General features: G+C 65.8%; 1 protein-coding gene across 1 annotated transcript; it reads right to left on the bottom strand.

Moving 5' to 3' along the window:
• Positions 1 to 493: 493 nt before the first annotated feature.
• On the bottom strand, positions 494 to 18,400 carry LOC309452694 (uncharacterized protein; the record flags this gene model as incomplete). Its single annotated transcript, XM_082077345.1, has 11 exons — positions 494 to 631; positions 978 to 1,065; positions 1,921 to 2,877; positions 5,099 to 5,524; positions 6,883 to 7,069; positions 8,804 to 8,936; positions 9,599 to 9,987; positions 10,621 to 10,733; positions 10,793 to 14,070; positions 16,049 to 16,156; positions 18,100 to 18,400. 10 exons carry the CDS (start codon positions 18,398 to 18,400, stop codon positions 1,000 to 1,002), a joined length of 5,958 nt encoding a protein of 1,985 aa, XP_081933471.1. The 3' UTR covers positions 494 to 631; positions 978 to 999.
• Positions 18,401 to 19,272: the final 872 nt, after the last annotated feature.

Raw genomic sequence — 19,272 nt, 5'->3', positions numbered from 1 at the left:
GCCGGTTCTGTCCCCGTGTCCGTCTGTCCCTCCGGTTCCGTGTCCAACTGTCCCACCAGTTCCGTGTCCGTCTGTTCCTCCGGTTCCGTGTCCGTCTGTCCCGCCGGTTCTATCCCTGTGTCCGTCTGTCCCACCGGTTCCATGTCCGTCTGTCCCACCAGTTCCGTGTCCGTCTGTTCCTCCGGTTCCATGTCCGTCTGTCCCGGCGGTTCCGTCCCCGTGTCCGTCTGTCCCGCCGGTTCCGTGTCCGTCTGTCTCACCGGTTCCGTGTCCGTCTGTCCTGCCGGTTCTATCCCCGTGTCCGTCTGTCCCGCCGGTTCCATGTCCATCTGTCCCACCAGTTCCATGTCCATCTCTCCCTCCGGTTCCGTGTCCGTCTGTCCCTCCGCTTCCGTGTCCATCTGTCCTGCCGGTTCCGTGTCCGTCTGTCCCGCCGGCTCCGTGTCCGTCTGTCCCGCCGGTTCTGTCCCCGTGTCCGTCTGTCCCACCGGTTCCGTGTCCGTCTGTCCCGCCGGTTCTATCCCTGTGTCTGTCTGTCCCACCGGTTCCATGTCCGTCTGTCCCGCCGGTTCTATCGCCGTGTCCGTCTGTCCGGCCGTCCCTGTCCCCCATGGTGCTGGCGCCGCAGGACCTGCCGTTTTAACCATTTCTGTGCCGTTTCCCCCCCATTTTCCCCCATTTTCCCCATTTCCACCATTTTCCCCCATTTGCCGCCCCTCCCCCGGGGGCGTGGCCGCCCCTCCCCCCGCCGCCGCCATCTTGTTTTCCCGCACGGGGGGGGGAGGGGAGGGGGGGAGGGGGGTCCCCCATTCAGCGGCGCCGCGAAGCCCCACGGGACGGGGGCGGGGGGGGGCGGCAGTTTTGGGGCGGATTTTCGCGATTTCGGGTCGGTCGCGAAGCGGCGGGGGGAGGGGGGGGCGGGGGGGAGGGGCGGGGATGGGGGGGAGGGGGGAGGGGGGAGGGGGTCCCGGTTGTACCTGCGGAGCCGCTCGGCGGGCGCTAGGACCTGGGGGGGGGCGGGGAGGGGCGGGGCTTCCGGCCCGGCCAATCACAGCGGGGCTTGTTCTGCAGCCACGCCCCCCTCCGGGAGCGCGGGGGATTGTGGGATGGAGAGAGATACACACCCCCCCACCCCCCCGAACGCCTGGGTCCCTCCCGAACTCCTGGGTCCCTCCCGCACTCCTGGGTCCCCTGAACTCCTGGGTCCCCCCCGAACTCCTGGGTCCCTCCCGAACTCCTGGGTCCCTCCCGAACTCCTGGGTCCCCCCCGAGCTCCTGGGTCCCTCCCGAACTCCTGGGTCCCTCCCGAACTCCTGGGTCCCCCCGCACTCCTGGGTCCACACGTTGGTGCTTTCACCTCCTTTATTGTGCGTTTCCCGCTACAAAGTCCCAAAACCCCGTGAATTCCGCCCAAAACGTGGGCGCCCGCCACCGGGACCCCCCCCAGGGGACAAACGTCCCCTTGGCCCCCGTGTTCCCACCATTGCCACCCCAGGGGTCCCCAAGGTCCTGGTGGGGTCCCCAAAGGGTCCCCAGGGTCCTATTCACACCCCTTGGCCATTGTCATTGTCACCCGAGGTGTCCCCAAGGTCCCATCAAGTCTCCTTGGTCCCTGTCACTGTCACCCAAGGTGTCCCCGGGGTCCATTGAGGTGTCCCCAAGGTCCATCGAGGTGTCCCCAAGATCCACTGGGGTGTCCCCAAGATCCACTGGGGTGTCCCCAAGATCCACTGAGGTGTCCCCAGGGTCCATTGAGGTGTCCCCAAGATCCACTGGGGTGTCCCCAAGACCCATGGACGTGTCCCCAAGACCCATGGAGGTGTCCCCAAGATCCACTGAGGTGTCCCCAGGGTCCACCGAGGTGTCCCCAAGCTCCACTGACACATCCCCCAGGGGGTCCCCAAGGTCCCATCAAGTCACCTTGGTCCCTGTGTCCTCGTCATTGTCACCCGAGGTGTCCCCAGGGTCCATGGAGGTGTCCTCAAGATCCATCGAGGTGTCCCCAAGATGCATGGAGGTATCCCCAAGATCCACTGGGGTGTCCCCAGGGTCCATGGAGTTGTCCCCAGGGTCCATGGAGGTGTCCTCAAGATCCATCGAGGTGTCCCCAAGATCCACTGGGGTGTCCCCAGGGTCCATTGAGGTGTCCCCAAAATCCACTGGGGTGTCCCCAGGGTCCATGGAGGTGTCCCCAGGGTCCATCGAGGTGTCCCCAAGATCCACTGGGGTGTCCCCAGGGTCCATTGGGGTGTCCCCAGGGTCCATGGAGGTGTCCCCAAGGTCCATGGAGGTGTCCCCAGGGTCCATCGCCACGTCCCCAGCGGTGTCCCCAAGGTCCATCGCCACGTCCCCGGCGTCCCCCGCGCTGTCCCCGAGCCCCCAGGTGTCCTCGAGCTCCCAGATGTCCCCAAGCTCGTCCTCATCGTCCCCCAGCGCCTCGGGGGGGACCCCGAAATCCTCCTCCAGCTGGTCCCCATCGTCATCGTCCCCGCTGTCCGGGCGCAGCAGCAGCGGGTCCCCCTGTCCCCAGGGCTCGGGTGACGACGCGGGTGACGGCGCGGGTGACAACGGTGACAAGGCGCGCAGCAGCGCCCCCGCCAGGCGCCGGGGGCACCGCGCCACCCGCGCCGCCCGGCGCAGCCGCCGCGTCACCGTCACCACGTCCCCGGTGACAATGGCACCGGCCGCGCGGGCGCCCAGGGGGACGCAGCCCCAGCGCTCGGCCAGCGCCCACAGGGACACCGGGGACAATGAGGGGGACACTGGGGACAATGCGGGGCTGGGGTTTGGGGACAACGGGGACACCTGGGGACAAGGGCTGGAGGGGGTTGGGGACACTTGGGGACAGTGGGAGGGGTTTGGGGACAGTGGGGACACCTGGGGACAAGGGTTGGAGGGGTTTGGGGACACTTGGGGACGTTGAGATGGGTTGGAGGGGTTTGGGGACAATGGGGTGATGGGGTTTGGGGACAATGGGGACACCTGGGGACAAGGGTTGGAGGAGTTTGGGGACACTTGGGGACATTGAGATGGGTTGGAGGGGTTTGGGGACAATGGGGTGATGGGGTTTGGGGACAACGGGGACACTTGGGGACAAGGGTTGGAGGGGGTTGGGGACACTTGGGGACATTGAGATGGGTTGGAGGGGTTTGGGGACAATGGGGCACTGGGGTTTGGGGACAACGGGGACACCTGGGGACAAGGGCTGGAGGGGGTTGGGGAGACTTGGGGACAGTGGGAGGGGTTTGGGGACAGTGGGGACACTGGGGGACGTTGAGATGGGTTTGGGGACAATGGGGACACTTGGGGACGTTGAGATGGGTTGGAGGGGTTTGGGGACACTGGGGGACATTGAGATGGGTCGGAGGGGTTTGGGGACAATGGGGGACATTGAGATGGGTTTGGGGACAACGGGGCACTGGGGTTTGGGGACAATGGGGACACTTGGGGACAAGGGTTGGAGGGGTTTGGGGACACTTGGGGACAGTGGGAGGGGTTTGGGGACAATGGGGACACTGGGGGACGTTGAGATGGGTTTGGGGACAACGGGGCACTGGGGTTTGGGGACAATGGGGACACTGGGGGACATTGAGATGGGTTGGAGGGGTTTGGGGACAATGGGGACACTTGGGGACATTGAGATGGGTTGGAGGGGTTTGGGGACACTGGGGGACATTGAGATGGGTTTGGGGACAGTGGGGACACTTGGGGACATTGAGATGGGTCGGAGGGGTTTGGGGACAATGGGGTGATGGGGTTTGGGGACAATGGGGACACTGGGGGACATTGAGATGGGTTGGAGGGGTTTGGGGACACTGGGGGACGTTGAGATGGGTCGGAGGGGTTTGGGGTCACTGTGGCCCCGGGGCTCGGTGACACTGATGGTGACAATGGTGACACTGGTGACAATGGTGACACTGGTGACACCGCGCCCGCCAGCAGCGCGGCCGCGTGGGCCTCGAACCCCGGCAGCAGGAAGCGCCGCGCCAGCGCGACGGCGGCGCCGAGCACGGCGGGGGGCGGCGGGGGGGCCATCTGGGGACAGGGGGCGCCGCGGCAGCCGTGGGCGAAGTGCAGGAGCAGCCGCAGCGGGCGCCGGGGACACCGGCCCAGGGTCACCGACCCCCGGCGCCGCTCGGAGAACGGGCCGCGCAGCAGCGCCCCCAGCGCCGGGACGCGCGCGACAGCGCCCGGCGCAGCGCCGGCACGCCGGGGGGGGCGCCCGACGGCAGCAGGGACACGTCGTGGGGGACGCGGAGTACGGGCAGGGGGGGGGCGGGGGGGGCACCGGGGGGGCGCCCGAGGGGGGCGGGGACACGTCGTGGGGGGACACGGAGTACGGGCAGGGGGGGGGCGGGGGGGGCACTGGGGGGGGCAAAGGGGACACCGGGGGGGGCGGGGACACGTCGTGGGGGGACATGGAGTACGGGCAGGGGGGGGGCGGGGGGGACACGTCGTGGGGGGACGCGGAGTACGGGCAGGGGGGGGGCGGGGGGGACACCGGGGGACGGGGGTGGGAGGGGCTTGGGGACAGTGGGGACACTTGGGGACAGTGGGAAGGGTTTGGGGACAATGGGGACACCAGGGGACATTGAGATGGGTCGGAGGGGTTTGGGGACAATGGGGGATGAGGGTGGGAGGGGTTTGGGGACACTTGGGGACATTGAGATGGGTCGGAGGGGTTTGGGGACAATGGGGGACGAGGGTGGGAGGGGCTTGGGGACAGTGGGGACACTTGGGGACAAGGGTTGGAAGGGTTTAGGGACAATGGGGACACTTGGGGACAAGGGTTGGAGGGGTTTGGGGACACTTGGGGACAGTGGGAGGGGTTTGGGGACAGTGGGGACACTTGGGGACATTGAGATGGGTTGGAGGGGTTTGGGGACAATGGGGTGATGGGGTTTGGGGACAATGGGGACACTTGGGGACAAGGGTTGGAGGGGCTTGGGGACACTTGGGGACAGTGGGAGGGGTTTGGGGACAGTGGGGACACTTGGGGACATTGAGATGGGTCGGAGGGGTTTGGGGACAATGGGGTGATGGGGTTTGGGGACACTGGGGACACTCGGGGACAAGGGTTGGAGGGGTTTGGGGACACTTGGGGACAGGAGGGGGGGTCCCAGAGGGGCCGTTTGGGGGGCGTTGGGGACACGTGGGGACACGGGGACCCCGGGGGGCGTTTGGGGGCCCTTGGGGACACTTGGGGACAATCGCGGGTGTCCCCGTGTCCCTCCGGGTGTCCCCAGGTGTCCCCAGTGTCCCCATGTCCGTCCGGGTGTCCCCGGGTGTCCCCAGTGTCCCCGTGTCCCTCCGGGTGTCCCCAGGTGTCCCCAGTGTCCCCGTGTCCCTCCGGGTGTCCCCGGGTGTCCCCAGTGTCCCCGTGTCCCTCCGGGTGTCCCCAGGTGTCCCCGAGCGTCACCGGGTGTCCCCAGGGGTCCTGCAGGTCCCCGCTGTCCCCACGGGTGTCACCGGTGTCACCGTGTCCCTTCACGGGTCCCCAGAGCTCCTCGGTGTCACCGTCCACCTGCGGGTCCCATGGCCCCCGTGATGTCCCCAAGCCCCCCATCCCGTGTCCCCAGTGATGTCCCCAAGGGCCTGTGACGTCCCCATGTCCCCAAAGGGTCCTTGATGTCCCCAACCCCCCCATCCCCAGTGTGTCCCCAGCGTCCCCCATGTCCCAGATGTCCCCAATGGGTCCCCAATGTCCCCAATGTCCCCAATGGGTCCCCAATGTTCCTGTCCCCCCATGTCCCCAATGTCCCTGATGTCCCCAATGGGTCCCCAATGTCCCTGTTCCCCTCATGTCCCCAAAGGGTCCCCGATGTCCCCATGTCCCTGTGTCCCCCACGTCCCCGTGTTCCCAAGGGGTCCCCAATGTCCCTGTCCCCCCCATGTCCCCAATGTCCCCAAGGGGTCCCCAATGTCCCTGTGTCCCCCATGTCCCCGATGTCCCCAAGGGGTCCCCAATGTCCCTGTGTCCCCCATGTCCCTGTGTTCCCAAGAGGTACCCAATGTCCCTGTCCCCCCCATGTCCCCGATGTCCCCAAGGGGTCCCCAATGTCCCTGTCCCCCCCATGTCCCCGATGTCCCCAATGGGTCCCCGATGTCCCCAATGTCCCTGATCTCCCCATGTCCCCAATGGGTCCCCAATGTCCCCCATGTCCCCAGTGTCCCCAAGGGGTCCCCGATGTCCCCAATGTCCCCCATGTCCCCGATGTCCCCATGTCCCCAATGCGTCCCCGATGTCCCCAATGTCCCCCATGTCCCCGATGTCCCAGTGTCCCCAATGGGTCCCCGATGTCCCCAATGTCCCCGATGTCCCAGTGTCCCCAAGGGGTCCCCAATGTCCCCCGTGTCCCAGTGTCCCCAGTGGGTCCCCGATGTCCCCAATGTCCCCCATGTCCCAGTGTCCCCAAGGGGTCCCCCATGTCCCCAATGTCCCCAATGTCCCCCATGTCCCAGTGTCCCCAAGGGGTCCCCCATGTCCCCAATGTCCCCAAGGGGTCCCCGATGTCCCCAATGTCCCCGATGTCCCAGTGTCCCCAAGGCGTCCCCGATGTCCCCCATGTCCCCAGTGTCCCCAGTGGGTCCCCGATGTCCCCAATGTCCCCCATGTCCCCGATGTCCCCAATGGGTCCCCGATGTCCCCCATGTCCCCGATGTCCCCATGTCCCCAATGCGTCCCCGATGTCCCCAATGTCCCCGATGTCCCAGTGTCCCCAATGGGTCCCCGATGTCCCCGATGTCCCCACTGTCCCCAGTGTCCCCAAGGGGTCCCCGATGTCCCCAATATCCCCGATGTCCCCCGTGTCCCCAAGGGGTCCCCGATGTCCCCAATATCCCCGATGTCCCCCGTGTCCCCAAGGGGTCCCCATGCCCCACCTGCGCGTGCCGGTGTCCCCGGAGCTCCACGATGGCGTCGGCCGCGTAGAGCGCGAAGGCCGGGGGGAGGTGACGGGGGGCCGCCGGTGACGTCGCCGATGACGTCGCCGATGACGTCACCGCGTCCAGCAGCAGCGCCAGCGCCCCCTGCGGGCCCCACAGCAGAGAGCACAGCGGGGACCCCGGCCTGGGGATGGGGACAACAATGGGGACAATGGGGACAATGGGGTAATAATGGGGACAATGGGATAATAGGGAAAATGGGACAACGGGGACAAGGGGACAATGGGGACATGGGGAGAACGGGGACAAGGGGACAATGGGATAATGGGGATAATGGGGACAATGGGGACAAGGGGACAATGGGGACAATGGGAGAATGGGACAAGGGGACAATGGGATAATGGGGAAAATGGGACAATGGGGACAATGGGACAATGGGACAATGGGATAATGGGGGCAATGGGGACAATGGGGACAATGGGACAATGGGACAATGGGACAATGGGGGCAATGGGGACAATGGGGACAATGGGGACAATAGGAATAATGGGACAATGGGGACAATGGGACAATGGGGGCAATGGGGACAATGGGGGCAATGGGGACAATGGGACAATGGGACAATGGGGACAATGGTGATATGGGGACAATGGGACAATGGGGGCAATGGGGACAATGGGACAATGGGACAATGGGACAATGGGACAGTGTGGACAATGGGACAGTGGGACAATGGGACAATGTTGATACGGGGACAGTGGGATAATGGGACAATGGGACAATGGGACAATGGGACAATGGTGATACGGGGACAGTGGGGTAATGGGACAATGGGGACAGTGGGGACAACGGTGATAGGGGGACAGTGGGGTAATGGGATAATGGGACAATGGGGACAATGGGGACAATGGGACAATGGGGACAATGGGGACATGGGGACAATGGGACAATGGGGACAATGGGACAATGGGACAATGGGACAATGTTGATACGGGGACAGTGGGGTAATGGGACAATGGGACAGTGTGGACAACGGGGCATCGTGGGGATCGCGGAGATAATGGGCTCTATACAGGATCTGTATGATCTATAGCTGTCTATAGGTATCTATAAGGCGTCCATAGGATATCTGTATGACCTACAGGGTGTCTATAGGCTCTATAGGGTGTCTATATCATCTAAAGCGTGTCTATAGGGTGTCTATATGACCTATAGAGTGTCTATAGGGTCTATAGGGTATCTATATGATCTATAGGGTGCCTATAGGGTCTATAGGATGTCTATATGATCTAAAGGGTGTCTATAGGGTGTCTATATGACCTATAGGATGTCTATACGATCTAAAGGGTGTCTATAGGGTGTCTATATGATCTATAGGGTGCCTATACGATCTAAAGGGTGTCTATAGGGTGTCTATATGATCTATAGGGTGTCTATATGATCTAAAGGGTGTCTATAGCATGTCTGTATGATCTATAGGGTGTCTATATGATCTAAAGGGTGTCTATAGGGTGTCTATATGATCTATAGGGTGTCTATATGATCTAAAGGGTGTCTATAGCGTGTCTGTATGATCTATAGGGTGTCTATATGATCTAAAAGGTGTCTGCAGGGTGTCTATATGATCTATAGGGTGCCTATACGATCTAAAGGGTGTCTACAGGGTGTCTATATGATCTATAGGGTGCCTATATGATCTAAAGGGTGTCTATAGGGTCTATAGGGTGTCTTTATGGTCTATAGGGTGTCTATATGGTCTATAGGGTGTCTGTATGATCTATAGGGTGTCTATAGGGTGTCTGTATGGTCTATAGGATGTCTATAGGGTGTCTGTATGATCTATAGGGTGCCTATATGATCTAAAGGGTGTCTATAGGGTCTATAGGGTGTCTGTATGGTCTATAGGGTCTATAGGTACCTGGCCAGCAGCACGACGGCCGTGGCCCCCCCCAGGCGGCCCCGGGGGCTCCCCCGGCGCAGCAGCTGCCGCAGAACCCCCAACCCAAAGGGGGTGCAGAGGGCGGCGGCGAGGGACAGCAGGACAGACCGACCTGGAGAGGACAGACGGACATCAGGGACCCCCCCAGGACCCCCCGTGACCCCCAGCCCCCCCCAACACTCACCCAGCTCCCGGACGCCTGGGTCCCTCGGGCACCCCCAGACCCCCAATCACCCCCAGACCCCCATGACCCCCCATGACCCCCAGCCCCCCCCCCCCCCCCGACTCACCCAGCTCCCGGACGCCTGGGTCCCTCGGGCACCCCCAGACCCCCAATCACCCCCAGACCCCCGTGACCCCCCGTGACCCCCAGCCCCCCCCAACACTCACCCAGCTCCCGGACGCCTGGGTCCCTCGGGCACCCCCAGACCCCAAATCACCCCCAGACCCCCGTGACCCCCCCGTGACCCCCATGATCCCCAGCCCCCCATGACCTCCCGTGACCCCCAGCCCCCCCCCCCACTCACCCAGCTCCCGGACGCCTGGGTCCCTCGGGCACCCCCAGACCCCCAATCACCCCCAGACCCCCGTGACCCCCCGTGACCCCCGTGACCTCCCGTGACCCCCAGCCCCCCCGTGACCCCCAGCCCCCCCCAACACTCACCCAGCTCCCAGACGCCTGGGTCCCTCGGGCACCCCCAGACCCCCAATCACCCCCAGACCCCCGTGACCCCCCGTGACCTCCCGTGACCCCCAGCCCCCCCCAACACTCACCCAGCTCCCGGAGCCGCTCGCTGCTCCGCGGGTCCGGGGGGGGGCGCTCTCCCGGACGCCTGGGTCCCCGGGGCAGCCCCCGCACGAGGCGCACGTGCAGGTGGGAGGGGCCGAAGGCCGCGAGCAGCGGCCCCAGCAGGGGGGGCTGCCCCCCCCCGGCCACGCGCCGCAGCAGGCGCAGCGCGGCGGGGGCGGGGCGGGGCGTGGCCAGCAGGTAGCGCACGAGCCCGCCCAGCAGCGGGGGCGTGGCCAGGGCGCGGGGGGGCGGGGCCTGGCAGGCCAGGCGGGTCAGCAGCAGCAGCGCGGGGGTCTCGGGGCGCCGGGGGTCCCCGAACCCCGCCCCCCCCCGCGGGAGCGCCAGCGCGTGCAGCGGGGGGAGCGGACCCGACCTGCGGGGGGGGGGGGCGAAAAGAGGGGGGGGCGGGGTCAGAGCGGGGACCCCGAACAACGGGGACCCCCAATGTCCCCAACCCCCCATGGTCCCCAACCCCCCCATGGTCCCCAATGTCCCCAACCCCCCCATGGTCCCCAACCCCCCCATGGTCCCCAATGTCCCCAACCCCCCCCATGGTCCCCAACCCCCCATGGTCCCCAATGTCCCCAACCCCCCCATGGTCCCCAACCCCCCATGGTCCCCAATGTCCCCAACCCCCCCATGGTCCCCAATATCCCCAACCCCCCCCATGGTCCCCAACTCCCCCCATGGTCCCCAACCCCCCATAGGCCCCAATGTCCCCAACCCCCCCAATGTCCCCAACCCCCCATGGTCCCCAACCCCCCAATGTCCCCAACCCCCCATAGTCCCCAATGCCCCCAACCCCCCCATGGTCCCCAATGTCCCCAAGCCCCCCAATGTCCCCACCCCCCCATAGGCCCCAATGTCCCCAACCCCCCATGGTCCCCAACCCCCCAATGTCCCCAACCCCCCATGATCCCCAATGTCATCAACCCCCCAATGCCTCCAACCCCCCCATGGTCCCCAACCCCCCAACATCCCCCCCCCATAATACCCCCCCCCTCACCTGCGCCCCCTGCAGGTCCCGCCGTCCCCTCCTCCTCCTCCTCCGTCCTGGGGCAGATCCCACGACGCCTCCCCCTCCCCCTCCTCCCCCCACCCCTCCCCCTCCCCCCACCCCTCCCCCCCCCCAGCCCCCCCAGCGCCTCCCCCAGCGCCGCCACCCCCCCCATGCCCACCAGCGCCCCCAGGGCGGCTCCGTCGTAGGCGAAGGCGGCGAGCGCCAGCAGCACGCGGGGGCGCCAGCGCCGCGCCCGGGGGTCCCGCAGCAGCCCCAGCAGCGCGCGCAGCCCCCGCGCGGCGCCGGCGCGGAAGCGCGCGCGGGTCACGGCCTCGCGGCTCAGCAGGCACAGCGCGCGCGCCGCCGGCTCCAGCGCCCAGGGGAACCCGGCGCCCGGGGGGGCGGGGGGGCACAGCGCGCGCGCCGCCGGCTCCAGCGCCCAGGGGACCCCGGCGCCCGGGGTGGGGGGGGCGGGGCGCAGCGCGCGCGCCACCTCGGCCGCCAGCGCCTCCACCGCGCCCAGCGCGCCCAGCGCCGCGCGCAGCGACCCCCGCGAGCACGCGGCCGCCAGCACGCACAGCGCCGCCTGCTGGCACGCGGGGGACACCCCGGGGACGCCATCATCCCCCTGGGGACACGATGGGGACACCCTGGGGACACCACCCCCCTGGTAATGCGCCAGGGATGCTTTGGTGACATCACACCCCTGGTGACGCATGGGGGACGCTTTGGTGACGTCATACCCCATGTGACACGCCGGGGACACCCTGGGGACATCATCGCCCTGGGGACACGCGGGGGACGCTTCGGTGACATTGGCACCATGGTGACACGTGGGGGACGATTTGGGGACACCATCCCCCTGGGGACACGCAGGGGACACCCTGGGGATGTCAGAACCACGGTGATACGCTGGGGACACCTTGGGGACACCATCGCCCTGGGGACACACGGGGGACACCTTGGGGACACCGAGCCCCTGGTGGCACGCGGGGGACACTTTGGTGACATTGGCACCATGGTGACACGTGGGGGACGCTTTGGTGACATCATCCCCCTGGTGACACGTGGGGGACGCTTTGGTGACATCATCCCCCATGTGACACGCGGGGGACGCTTTGGTGACATCATCCCCCTGGTGACACGTGGGGGATGCTTTGGTGACATTGGCACCATGGTGACACGCGGGGGACACTTTGGTGACGTCATCCCCCTGGTGACACGCGGGGGACGCTTTGGTGACGTCATACCCCATGTGACACGCCGGGGACACCCTCGGGACATCGGCACCGTGGGGACACATGAGGGACGCTTTGGTGACGTCATCCCCCTGGTGACACGCGGGGGACACCCAGGGGACGTCACCCCCCGGGTGACACATTGGGGACACCCAAGGGACGTTGGCACCGTGGGGACACATTGGGGACACTCTGGTGGCATCGGCGCCTTGGGGAGACGCAGGGGACACTTGGGTGGCATCACCCCCCTGGGGACACACTGGGGACACTTTGGGGACACCAGCGCCTTGGGGACACATCTGGAGCACCTTGGAGACGCCACCCCCTTGGGGACACGCGGGGGACACCTTGGGGACATCCCCCCCCTGGTGACACATCGGGGACACCTGGGGGACGTCGGCGCCTTGGGGAGACGCGGGGGACACTTTGGTGGCATCGGCACCTTGGGGACACGTGGGGGACACCCGGGGGACGTCGGCACCTTGGGGAGACGCGGGGGACACCTTGGTGACGCCACCGCCTTGGGGACACCCTGGGGACACCTTGGTGACGCCACCGCCTTGGGGACACCCTGGGGACACCCTGGGGACACCAGCCCCTCGACGACGCTGCCGCGACGTTGTCCCCAGTGTCCCCGGATTGGTCCCCAACGTGGGGCGCGGTGACACCGCGGCCGCTCCGGCGACCCCGCTTCGGTGACACCCCCCCAGCGCTTCGGTGACGTCGCTGTCGTGGGGACAACCCGGTGACACTTTGGTGACACTCCTGTTGTCCCGGTGTTGAGCGGGTGACGCTCTGGTGGCATTCCCAGTGTTGTGGTGACAACCTGATGATGCTCTGGTGACATTCCCAGTGTTGTGGTGACAACCTGATGATGCTCTGGTGACATTCCCAGTGTTGTGGTGACAAGCTGGTGACGCTCTGGTGACACTCCTGTTGTCCCGGTGTTGATCGGCTGACGCTCTGGTGACAATCCCGGTGTTGTGGTGACAACCTGGTGATGCTCTGGTGACATTCCTGCTGTCCCGGTGTTGATCGGGTGACACTCTGGTGACATTCCCAGTGTCCTGGTGACAACCTGGTGTTGCTCTAGTGACACTCCCAGTGTCCCGGTGTTGATCGGCTGACACTCTGGTGACACTCCCGGTGTTGTGGTGACAACCTGATGACGTTCTGGTGACATTCCTGTTGTCCCGATGTTGATCGGGTGACACTCTGTTGACACTCCCGCTGCCCCGGTGTTGATCGGGTGACGCTCTGTTGACGTTCCCGCTGTCCCGGTGTTGATTGGGTGACACTCTGTTGACGTTCCCACTGTCCCAGTGTTGATCGGGTGACACTCTGTTGACGTTCCCGCTGTCCCGGTGTTGATCGGCTGACACTCTGGTGACACTCCCGGTGTTGTGGTGACAACCTGATGAAGTTCTGGTGACATTCCTGTTGTCCCGATGTTGATCGGGTGACACTCTGGTGACACCCCCAGTGTTGTGGTGACAACCTGGTGACGCTCTGGTGACACTCCCAGTGTTGTGGTGACAACCTGATGACGTTCTGGTGACATTCCTGTTGTCCCGATGTTGATCGGGTGACACTCTGGTGACACCCCCAGCGTCCTGGTGACAACCTGGTGACGCTCTGTTGCCACTCCCACTGTCCCGGTGTTGATCGGGTGACACTCTGTTGACGTTCCCGCTGTCCCAGTGTTGATCGGGTGACGCTCTGTTGCCACTCCTGCTGTCCCGGTGTTGATCGGGTGACACTCTGGTGACACCCCCGCTGTCCCGGTGTTGATCAGGTGACACTCTGTTGACGTTCCCGCTGTCCCGGTGCCCATCGGGTGACGCTCTGTTGCCACTCCCGCTGTCCCGGTGTTGATCGGGTGACACCGCGGCGTCACCCCCGTGGTGGCGGTGTCCCCGCGCGGCCGCGGTGACGATGGCCAGCAGCGCGGGCAGCGCGGGCGCCAGGTCGCCCAGGTCCGGGGGGTGCGGGGGCGCGGTGAGGGCGCGCAGGGCGCGGGTGACGGCGGCGCAGGCCGGGTGACGCGGGGACAGGCGCGCCAGGCGCGCGGACAGCGCGGCGATGGCGCCGGCGCGGCACAGGGCGGCGCGCGGGGACGCCGGGGACGCCGCCAGGACGCGCAGGGCGCGCGCGGCGCTGTGCAGGCACCCGGCGGTGACGCAGGACGAGGACAGGGACACCAGCAGCGGGACGGCGCCTGCGGGGACAACGGGGACAGCTGGGGACACGGCGAGGGACGGCGCAAGGGACGCAAGGGACACCGGGGACACCCCAAGGGACACCCCAAGGGACACGGGGGACACTTGGGGACACCCCAAGGGACACGGGGGACACTTGGGGACACCCCAAGGGACACCCCAAGGGACACAGGAGACGTCCCAAGGGACACCGGGGACACTTGGGGACACCCCAAGGGACACGGGGGACACCCCAAGGGACACCCCAAGGGACACAGGAGACGTCCCAAGGACACAGGGGACAATTGGGGACACCCCAAGGGACACCAGGGACACCCCAAGGGACACGGGGGACACTTGGGGACACCCCAAGGGACACCCCAAGGGACACAGGAGACGTCCCAAGGGACACAGGGGACACTTGGGGACACCCCAAGGGACACCGGGGACACCCCAAGGGACACCGGGGACACCCCAAGGGACACCAGGGGACACTTGGGGACACCCAACAGACATCAGGGGACACCCCAAGGGACACAGGAGATGTCCCAAGGGACACAGGAGACACTTGGGGACACCCCAAGGGACACGGGGGACACCCCAAGGGACACCCCAAGGGACACAGGAGACACTTGGGGACACCCCAAGGGACACGGGGGACACCCCAAGGGACACCCCAAGGGACACAGGAGACACTTGGGGACACCCCAAGGGACACCGGGGACACCCCAAGGGACACAGGAGACATCCCAAGGGACACCAGGGGACACTTGGGGACACCCCAAGGGACACCGGGGACACCCCAAGGGACACCGGGGACACCCCAAGGGACACCCCAAGGGACACCGGGGACACCCCAAGGGACACCCCAAGGGACACAGGAGACGTCCCAAGGGACACAGGGGACACTTGGGGACACCCCAAGGGACACCGGGGACACCCCAAGGGACACCGGGGACACTTGGGGACACCCCAAGGGACACGGGGGACACCCCAAGGGACACGGGGGACACCCCAAGGGACACCCCAAGGGACACAGGGGACACTTGGGGACACCCTCAAGGGACACCAGGGGACATCTCAAGGGACACCCCAAGGGACCCCCCAAGGGGACACTTGGGGACACCCTCAAGGGACACCAGGGGACACCCCAAGGGACACAGGAGATGTCCCAAGGGACACAGGGGACACTTGGGGACACCCCAATGGACACCAGGGGACACCCCAAGGGACACAGGAGACGTCCCAAGGGACGCTGGGGACACTTGGGGACACCCCAATGGACACCAGGGGACACCCCAATGGACATCAGGGGACACCCCAAGGGACACAGGAGACGTCCCAAGGGACGCTGGGGACACTTGGGGACATCCCAAGGGACACCCCAACGGCACCAGGGGACATCTCAAGGGACACCCCAAGGGACCCCCCAAGGGGACACTTGGGGACACCCCAAGGGACACCAGGGGACACTTGGGGACACCCCAAGGGACACAGGAGATGTCCCAAGGGACACCAGGGGACACCCCAACAGACACCAGGGGGCATCTCAAGGGACACAGGAGACATCCCAAGGGACACCAAGGGACATCCCAAGGGACACCCCAATGGACACCAGGGGACACCCCAAGGGACCCCCCAAGGGGATACTTGGGGACACCCTCAAGGGACACCAGGGGACACTTGGGGACCCCCCAAGGACCCCAATAAGGGACCAAGGGGACCCTCCAAGGGACACAGGGGACACTTGGGGACATCCCAAGGGACACCCCAAGAGGCAATCCCCAAGGAGACACTTGGGGACACCCCAAGGGACAGGAGGGGACACTTGGGGACACCCCAAGGACCCCAATAAGGGACCAAGGGAACCCTCCAAGGGCCACAGGGGACACCTGGGGACCCCTTAAAGGGCCCAAGGGACCCATGGGACACTCAGGGACCCCAAAGGGACCCCTGGGGACACCCCAAGGGACACGGGAGGACATTGGGGACACTCACCGGCCTCCAGGACGTCGCGGGCGCCCTCGGGCTCCAGCGCCAGGTTGGCCAAGGTCCGGGCCACCCGGTTCAGGACGCTCTCGGGGGGGGACGAGGACAGCAGGGTCACTGCGGGGACAAAGGGCAAAGGTCAGCGCGGGGACACGGGGGGGGGACATGGGGGGGTCAATGGGGCTGGGGGGAGAGCCCCCATTGGGGTCAATGGGGCTGGGACTGAACCACTGGGGATGGGGGGGGATTCTCCATTGGGGTCAATGGGGCTGGGACTGAACCACTGGGGATGGGGGGGGATTCTCCATTGGGGTCAGTGGGGCTGGGACTGAACCACTGGGGATGGGGGGGGATTCTCCATTGGGGTCAATGGGGCTGGGACTGAACCACTGGGGATGGGGGGGGATTCTCCATTGGGGTCAATGGGGCTGGGACTGAACCATTAGGGATGGGGGGGGATTCTCCATTGGGGTCAATGGGGCTGGGACTGAACCATTAGGGATGGGGGGGGATTCTCCATTGGGGTCAATGGGGCTGGGACTGAACCATTAGGGATGGGGGGGGGGATTCTCCATTGGAGTCAATGGGGCTGGGACTGAACCACTGGGGATGGGGGGGGATTCTCCATTGGGGTCAATGGGGCTGGGACTGAACCATTGGGGATGGGGGGGGATTCTCCATTGGGGTCAATGGGGCTGGGACTGAACCACTGGGGATGGGGGGGGATTCTCCATTGGGGTCAATGGGGCTGGGACTGAACCACTGGGGATAGGGGGGGATTCTCCATTGGGGTCAATGGGGCTGGGACTGAACCACTGGGGATGGGGGGGGATTCTCCATTGGGGTCAATGGGGCTGGGACTGAACCACTGGGGATGGGGGGGGATTCTCCATTGGGGTCAATGGGGCTGGGACTGAACCACTGGGGATGGGGGGGGATTCTCCATTGGGGTCAGTGGGGCTGGGACTGAACCACTGGGGATGGGGGGGGATTCTCCATTGGGGTCAGTGGGGCTGGGACTGAACCACTGGGGATGGGGGGGGATTCTCCATTGGGGTCAGTGGGGCTGGGACTGAACCACTGGGGATGGGGGGGGATTCTCCATTGGGGTCAATGGGGCTGAGACTGAACCACTGGGGATGGGGGGGGATTCTCCATTGGGGTCAATGGGGCTGGGACTGAACCATTGGGGATGGGGGGGGATTCTCCATTGGGGTCAATGGGGCTGGGACTGAACCACTGTCACCATGGGGGGGGACACTGATCTGGTATCCCCTGGGTGGGGAGGGAGGGGGGGTCTGGACTGTCCCATTATCCCCACGGAGGGGACTGGACTGTCCCACTGTCCCCACAGGGAGCTCTGGACTGTCCCATTATCTCTACAGGTGGGGTCTGGACTATCCCATTGTCCCCGGGAAGGGGGGGCGGGGGGGAAGGTTCCAGACTGTCCCACTGTCCCCACGGGGGGGGGTCTGGACCGTCCCACTGTCCCCACGGGGGGGGTCTGGACCGTCCCACTGTCCCCGCGGGGGGGGTCTGGACCGTCCCACTGTCCCCGCGGGGGGGTCTGGAATGTCCCACTGTCCCCACGGGGGGGTCTGGACCGTCCCACTGTCCCCACGGGGGGGTCTGGACCGTCCCACTGTCCCCACAGGGCACTCTGGCCCGTCCCACTGTCCCCACGGGGGGGTCTGGCCCGTCCCACTGTCCCCACGGGGGGGTCTGGCCCGTCCCACTGTCCCCACAGGGCACTCTGGACCGTCCCACTGTCCCCACGGGGGGGTCTGGCCCGTCCCACTGTCCCCACGGGGGGGTCTGGACTGTCCCACTGTCCCCACGGGGGGGTCTGGCCCGTCCCACTGTCCCCACGGGGGGGTCTGGACCGTCCCACTGCCCCCACGGGGGGGTCTGGACCGTCCCACTGTCCCGCGGGGGGGGTCTGGACCGTCCCACTGTCCCCGCGGGGGGGGGTCTGGACCGTCCCACTGTCCCCACGGGGGGGTCTGGCCCGTCCCACTGTCCCCGCGGGGGCTCCCGTCCCCCCCGCCCCCCGCACTCACCCAGCCGGGGGATCCCGCCGAGGCCGCGGGCCTGGCGGCGGCAGCCGCGCTCGGTGCAGCAGTTCCCGAGGACGCTGAGCGCCAGGTCCAGGACCCGCCGCGACCCGCCGGGCCCCAGGAGCTGCAGCAGCGGCCCCAACCCGCCGCGCTCCCGGAACCGAGCGGCGCCGCCCGGCCGCCGCGTGTGGCGGCTCCGCAGGCTCCGCAGCGCCCGCAGCAGCCCCGGCTCGGCCCGCACCGGCCCCGGCGCGGCCGCCGCCGCCCGAACCGCGTCCACGCAGCGGCCGAGCGGCTCCGCCATCGCGGCGGGAACGGGCGGACGGCGGCCGCGACGGGACAACCCGCGGCGCGGCGGGAAATGTAGTCCCGTTGTGATTGGCTGCCGCGCCCACGTCGTCCTGTTGTGATTGGCTGCCGCGCCCCGCGGGGGTGATGGGAGATGTAGTCGCGCTGCGGAAAGGCACGATGGGAAATGTAGTCGCAGCCGCCCGCCGCCGCGTTGGTTCGTCCGCCATTTTGGTCCGCCATGTTTGTCCGCCATCCTGAGGCGCCGGGCGAGCGATCGTGTTGGTAAATAACGCCTTCTTTTTTATATTTTTTCTCGTTTTTCCACCCAATTTAAGGGCCGGCCCACGCGCTCTGGGGCAATTTCACGCAATCCAGGGCAAGTTTCATCCGATTCGGGGCCAATTTCCTCCAATTCGCGGCCAATTTCACTCAGTTCGGGGCAACCCCCCCCCAGTTCGGGGCCAGTTTGAGGCGAATTTCACCCAATTCGGGGCAAATTTCCCCCAGTTCGTGTCCGTTCTCTCCATTTTGGGTGATTTTCCGCCGTTTCAGCCTCTTTTCGGGGGCACCTCCCCCTTTTTTGGGCGCATTTCCCTGAATTTCAGCCTAATTGGCCGTTTTCCCGCCATTTTTTTGCCTGGTTTTCCCGCCATTTTTTTGCTATTTCACCCCCATTTTGGGCCATTTTCCCCCATTTTGCCGTTTTCCCGCCATTTTTTTGCCATTTCCCCCCCCATTTTTGGCTGTTTTCCCACATTTTGGCCGTTTCCCCCATTTTTGCCCGTTTTATTTTCACCATTTTCAGGGGCTTTTCCCTCAAATCTCACCCTCCACGGGCAGCACCTTGGGGTGGTTCATTTTCACCATTTTTGCCTTATTTTCACC

Source organism: Streptopelia decaocto (genome assembly GCF_964273445.1).
Source record: "Streptopelia decaocto genome assembly, contig: HAP1_SCAFFOLD_396, whole genome shotgun sequence".
Taxonomy (NCBI): domain Eukaryota; kingdom Metazoa; phylum Chordata; class Aves; order Columbiformes; family Columbidae; genus Streptopelia; species Streptopelia decaocto.
This window is presented reverse-complemented; position numbering and strand designations above follow the sequence as displayed.